This window comes from Arvicola amphibius, chromosome 14 (assembly GCF_903992535.2).
Source record: "Arvicola amphibius chromosome 14, mArvAmp1.2, whole genome shotgun sequence".
Taxonomy (NCBI): domain Eukaryota; kingdom Metazoa; phylum Chordata; class Mammalia; order Rodentia; family Cricetidae; genus Arvicola; species Arvicola amphibius.
The window spans coordinates 56545046-56551899 of record NC_052060.1 but is presented as its reverse complement, the minus strand read 5'-3'; the positions used below and the strand labels follow the sequence as shown (position 1 = coordinate 56551899).

Below are 6854 nucleotides of genomic sequence, written 5' to 3'. Positions count from 1 at the left end.
TGGTAAAATGTAAAATAATGGAAATGGGTTAATTCTAGATATAAGAGCTGGCTAAAACTCTTAAGCTATTGGCCAAACAGTATTTTAAATAATATAGTTCCTGTGTGATGATTTAGGGAATCTGGGTGGCTGGGAAATGAACAAATGGTCTACAACAATGGACAAATTAAGCCAGGGGCTCTAGAAAATAGGCCAATGTTAAAGTGTTTGCCCAGTGCGCATGAAGCAGCTGTGGGCTCCAACTCTAACAGTGTAAAAAAAGAAAGAACTGTGACCAAATCAGTCCCATGGTCAGGAGGTAGCAGATAAGTAGACTGTGTTCAGAAAGCCCAAAAGAGAGAAAAAAAAAGAAAAGGACCTGGCACAAATTCATTTGTGGTTGCAGAGTTGTGCTTCCCAAATTGTCACAAGGAGAAACTGGACAATCATGAAAATGTTTTTACCCTTGATATGAATAGGAGCTTGATCTAAAGTTGTTAGTGTATAAATATGTCCTGTCTTAGTTCCCTATAGTTACCTCAAAAATGAAATGAAATACAATGAAATAAAATAAATAAGAGATTACAAAAGTAGTGGTTTCAGTAGTAGAATTTTATTGTCTTGCAGCTCTGGAAATAAGGGGCCCAAAATAGGTGACCTAGACTAAAATAACAGCACCTGCATACTGACTTCTACAGGGGCAGCAAGAGCCTTTTCCGGCCCAGATGAACTGATCTGACTGGCAGCTCAGTTCTCTCTTCTCCTGGTCATCGTGCGTAGTCACAGATTCTGAAGAGCAGTGTGTGGATATATGGGGCTGGTTGTTCCGCCTCCCACATGGGATAGCTTTGTGTCCATTGATTGAGCAGATTAGTTTAAATATCCCATTTTTACAGTACTATCTTCGGATGACAATGGCAGTTTTGGGTCACGGATTTAACAGGTAAGACACTGAGAGATAATGAAAGGGTGTGGTCTCACAGGCTCTAGAAATGCAAAGTCCTTCTTAGCAGGTGAGAGGTCTTCTTGAGAGCACAGCCCAGCCAAGCTTTGGCAAGACGGCTTCTCCAAGCTGATATTTTATTTTCAGAAGAGGACATGTCAGGCTTCATCCAACAGCCACAGAAATTAAAACCAGTGTCCTGTGAATCACATTCTCAGGAAGGCACAGAACAATGACTCATTTCTGAAAAAAATTGCTTTTCATTTGAATAAGAGAATTAGACAGAAGCCATATTTAAACAAATAGGCTTTGATAGGCAGTAGGAAACGGTCAGAAAATAGATTCACTATGAACCTCCTACAGTTCTTAGTGACTTCTTTGTTATAAATAATGCTCTAGTGGTGCATTTTTTCTGATCAGAAAAAAAATCACAGTTCATGTTATGAATACTTTAAATTTACAATGTCCTCTTAAAAACTGTCAATTAAAGGGAATTGTTGCAACATGAATCATAATATTTGTAAGATTAAAAGTAATGAAGTATTCAAGTATATTGCTCTAATATGAAAAGATAATTTTCACAACAGTAAAATATTGTAGACAAAATATATCACACTCTTTTTACGCTAAAGACATAAACAGCATTATAGTTTGACAAATCCGCACTTTACTGACTGTAAATTTGAAGCCTCAATCTGAAGAATAAAAAAAATTACACTCAAATCTAATGTGAGTGTAAGAACACACGTCCTGTGCCTTTCACTTATATGGGTTTTTCTTTGTTTGCTGTAGAACAGTAAGAGAGAACATGGATACAGCAAACTTAGGTCTGGGTCTTTTAAGTTTAGACCAATTCCCAATCTACTAGGTTGGTTTTTCTTTTCTTTTTCCCATTATTTTATCTTGAAATTTTCTCATCAAGTTTAGAGAAAGCCAAGTTTATTGGAATGACAATTCTTTGTCAGAGAGGCCTTCTTCCTGCTTTATATTCTGCTCCTCCAATTCTCTTATGCTTTCCTTCCTGCAACGGAACTCATTACTAAGGTGGTCGGGGACTCGTTTGAAAGGCAACACGAGTCACAAAGATATCAAGCCAGTGGTTTCCTCCAGGACATTCATATATTTCTTATGTTAGAAGGAAATCTTTCCTTGGGCACAGTGATATCACTCCAGAGAAACCAATTACTTCCCGAATAGCTGCGGTACTGTCTCTGACACATCTAACTATGTCATGTAGGAAAACATGCTGTCGCTCTCTGGTCCATAATTTTATCTCACATTAACTATATCCCTTATACTGTGAACAGAAACATGAATTTGAAATTAATTACTAACAATGAAAGGACAGGTTGCTTTTTACACACGGGTTATCTGAAGCTTGGAGTTCTCATTCCATGGAGGCTGTGTTTATCAAGTATTCTCTTGGTTTACCGCAAACAGCCAAAACAACAGGGGACGTTTTTGAACAACCTGTAATATTCTTCTTGAATCTTATGAAAGAGAAAAGGAATGAAACACTGCATCATTAAGACAATCTCACAGCATTATTTTCAAGTCATAATAAATGGCTATATCTGCTTTATTGAAGCCTTATTGCTATTTGAATATAAGAATATACTCAAGTGGATATAAGCTATATAGCATCTATTATACATATTTAATAACAAGGCTTTTCAAGTCATAGTTAGATATGAAGAGCTATATTCTGTTATTTTAAGAAAAATTATTTCCATCATTGTGTATTTAAAATGGACTACAATCAGGCAATAAAAGGTGGAAGTCACAAAGCTTCAAGACTAAACATTTGCTATCAGTTTGCTAACATGAAACATAAATATAATCTACGTTTGGCCAAAATTTTTAGAGTGCTTACCTTTCTCGATAAAACACAGAGGAACAAGAAAATGAACATCCCTTGGAAGGCATTGCTGACGGTGAAGAGGTAAGCAGTTACTACAGAAGCTTGCACCACGTGGAGAACCCCAAAGATCCAGGTGGTACCCAGAAGGAAGAGGAGGGCCAGGGCGCCTCTGGCACAAGACCTGGGGTGCATTTGAAGAGTTCCAGTTAGAACCCACGCAAATGGAATGCTCAGCTACCACACTGATCCCACATAGCCCCCAGCTTTTCTAAGGATTCATAAAGTAAGTATTTTATGACCAGAAAGGTCATCGATGACTTAGATGATGACGGTTGGCCTGTGGTTTGATGTGATAACCTACAGGTTACCTTAGGTTAACTTGCTGTTCACCCTAGAATCTGCTTCAAAAATTAAGGTCTCATTATCAAAATGTACCATTTTTGTAGGAATTGGTTTTTTTTTTTTTTGAAATATTTTATACTGGCGTACTGCAACTCTCGGGCTTTGGTTTCATGTCTCCTGTAGCAGGAGTCCTGGAAAGCAGCCTGTGAGGACTCATGTCAGCTGCACTTACATTATCTCGAGAGACTTCTCGTTTATTGCTACTTCAATAGTGATGAAAGTACGGAATATAAATCTAGAATTTTGTCCGTGTTGTTGCATTTGCAATGTCGCAACCTCAAAATGAGTTCATGTCAGAATACCAATGTCTTAAAATTTAAGAGAAATATGCATACATATATTAAGCTATCGATATTTTCAACCAACTGTCGGTGACTTCAGGCAAAACAAAATTAATCTTTCCCACTGGAGACACGGCTTGGAAAATGAGGCTGCTAGGTGTCAGGTGTTGGTGGTACCTTTAATCCCAGCACTTGGGAGGCAGAGGTAGGTGGATCTCTGTGAGTTTGAGGACAGACAGAATTACATAAAGAAACCTTGTCATTAAAAACCAAAAATTAAAACCAAATCAAAACAAACAAACAAACAAAAAATAAAAACAAAAGAAAACAAGAAAATGAGGCAGCTGATGTTTCTCATTTAAATCAGTAGAGCCATTCCTGCAGTGCTGCCGGTGTGCTTGCAACACACTCCAGAAAAGCAGCATTTTGAGCTTTATTAAAGCCAGGACCCAACATGAAACTCTCACTATTGAGAACTGAAGGAATATAATCATCCAAACACTTGCTAAATTCCAACTATGAATCTTCCTTGAGGTGTCAGAACTGCAGAATGCACGAGTGTGTTCCCAAGCAACACAGGCAGCAGTAGCTTCCCACACCCCTACTTCAGCTTCCCCTGAGCAAAGCCTTCAAGGTCTTAATAGATCATTCTTAGAGAGAGTGTTAAAGGAAAAGTCATAGCAACTTAGAAACCCCGAATCAGAAGAAAGATTTGCCAAGGTCTGAGAAATATCTTACAAAAGACAGCCATTAGGATCTATTTTTAACTTAAAACAATTACTCTTTCAAATGGTAGTGCATTGTAAAAGATAGATTTATTTACTATTTAATCTGTGATGTTTATAATTATATTAAAAGCATTAAATGCTTTTTTCTAATAGATATTTTAAATATGGTGGAAAAACTAATTCTTTAAAGACACAGTGTCCCAGATTATTTGTTGTTTAGGTGATTAAGGTTCAGAGAGTGTTGCAGAGTGGTTGAACACTTGTCTGCCACATGGGATTCCCGGTGATTGAGTCTGTTATAACCCCAGAACCACAAGAAATAAATAAATAAATAAATAAAGAAAGAAAGAAAGAAAGAAAGAAAGAAGAAAGGAAGGAAGGAAGGAAGGAAAGAAGAGAGACAGAGAGAGAGAAAGAGAGTGAGAAAGCAAGAAAGCAAGAAAGATGGATGGAAAGAGAGAGGAAAGGAAGAAAGGAAGGAATGAAGGAAAGAAGGAAGGAAGGAAAGAAGAAGAAAGGAAGGAAGGAGGAGAGACAGAGAAAGAGAGAGAGAGAAAGCAAGAAAGCAAGAAAGATGGATGGAAAGAGAGAGGAAAGGAAGAAAGGAAGGAATGAAGGAAAGAAGGAAGGAAGGAAAGAAAGAAAGAAAGAAAGAAAGAAAGAAAGAAAGAAAGAAAGAAAAGCAAGTTGCTAAAGCTTTTAAGTAAACTTTAAGGACCACATACCTTATGTTCTCATAGCAACTAACTTCTGGTTTCAATCCAGCAGTGTGGCGAAAAACTTTGTATATGATAACTCCAAAAGCCAAGAGATTAACCTGGGGAGAGACATTACTGTCAAAAAGAGAGCATTTTCATTATCACTCTTATTTACCTAAATCCAATAAACCAGCAGGAAAATTTTCAGTAGCCGATACCCCAGAGACTCGTGTGACACACACAGTGGTGTATGTGTCCATACAAGTGCAGACGTGTCAAGGAACTTTGCTAGTACACATTGTAAGCAGTGTAAGTGCCGCTGTGTTCACTGTTACTTTGAAAAGAAGTTTGGGAGACAATGTCCACAACCGTTTGGAAAGTTATCTGGAAAGAATTCACAGAAATTAGTAACTCAGCAAAACACCACGCCCTCTACTGCTAGAAACATCCTGAATGCACTTTGCTTAATGTAATTCATCTACTCATCTTGTCTTTACATTATCTTAGGAATTATTTTCCTCATGGTTAACTTTAGAAGCTTTTGAAATATTAGTAAATGAAAAACATTGGTTGAAAAATACATTTTTTACTAGACAATCTTTTTTGTATTTTATACTTGCTAAGTACAATACTCAGTTTGTTGTCTCTGTTACAAGACTGTGAAAGTATATTTTCTTCTTCCCCTGTGGTTTTTTAAAAAACGTATTTGTTTTATTTTATGTGTAGGAGTGTGTGGCCTTGGATCACATGCGTGCTATATCCATGGAGACCAGAAGAGGGTATTCTAACTCGAAACTGTAGTTAATGGCTGAGAGCTACCATGTGGATCCTCTGAAAGGACAGCCAGAGTTCTTCACCACTGAACCATCCCCAGCCCTATCTTCCCGTTTTTGAAATCTTACAAGTCAGACATGCAATGTTCAAATGACAAATGCAATACATCCTAATACAAATATGCAAATAACAAAATATTAAATATATGTGTGGTTAATACGTGAATATTTCATTAGATGTATGTTAGTCTAAATCGATTTTTCAAAATGCATTTTGAAATGATAGTACCAAGTTCTTATCATAATCTTAGGTAACTCTTATTTTAATAATTTAGAAACTTTCCCCTATTCTAAGGAGGCAATCTCTTTTGTTTGTTATTTTGATTGTTTGTGATGCTGTGGATAGGGCCAGGGCCTTTCACACACTAGAAGAGTGCTCTATCACTGAGCTACATCTCTTAGACCCTAAGGAGTTTTGTAGACTTTCTCAGAATTCAGTTGAGTACTAAAATAAGTATAAAGAAATGGGTCAGAGAAATTCATATTGCCACTTACCCATTGAAAGGTCTTTGAGATGAAATCTTAAAGGATAAGGGTTCTAGTCATTTCTTTCTGCTTTCAACTGTTCATTACTTCTAATTATATGATTAATTAATTCCAATTACAGTCATACTTCCATTAAAAGACCTTAGCAATTGCAGAGGCAAGATAAAGTAGTTTTAAATTGATTTAATTGACAGCTTTACCCTGTTTAGATATTAAAATAATGAACTGAAATTTCAATTTAATAATATTTAATAAATACAATTTAATAGTTACAAAATGAATATGTAACATTTTATACCTCTTAAAAACCATACCTTTACATAAAATTAGAGACCACTATAGTTAATGTCATAAATATATACATATATGTTTTATATCATAAAAATGTTTCAAAACTGATTGATATAAATGATTTATGCCACAATTGCTTCAAGTCATTTAATGATACGTTTACAGTAAATATTCTTGTCCACAAAGAAAGAGCTATAAAATAAAGTAAATTATTAGAAATCTGTTCTAGACCCATTAGTTTCCCCTAATAAATAGGATATTTAAAGTATGTGCTAGTGTTTCTTTGACTTCTCCTAGTCCTTGTGAACTTGATTTTTAGAGCTCAGAAGCTCTCACACACTTTGCATGTGCC

The 6854-nt window shown here is 36.1% G+C and overlaps 1 protein-coding gene across 1 annotated transcript in view; it reads right to left on the bottom strand.

Annotated features, from left to right (window-relative positions):
• Window positions 1-588: 588 nt before the first annotated feature.
• Window positions 589-6854, bottom strand: part of Adgrl4 (adhesion G protein-coupled receptor L4) — a 91261-nt gene continuing 84995 nt past the window's right edge. The window contains exons 13-15 of the mRNA XM_038311490.1: window positions 4920-5011; window positions 2796-2964; window positions 589-2412 (exon numbers count right to left, since the gene is read on the bottom strand). Coding sequence (XP_038167418.1) covers window positions 2350-2412; window positions 2796-2964; window positions 4920-5011 — 324 coding nt within the window. The 3' untranslated portion in view covers window positions 589-2349. The remainder of the gene's footprint in view (window positions 2413-2795; window positions 2965-4919; window positions 5012-6854) is intronic.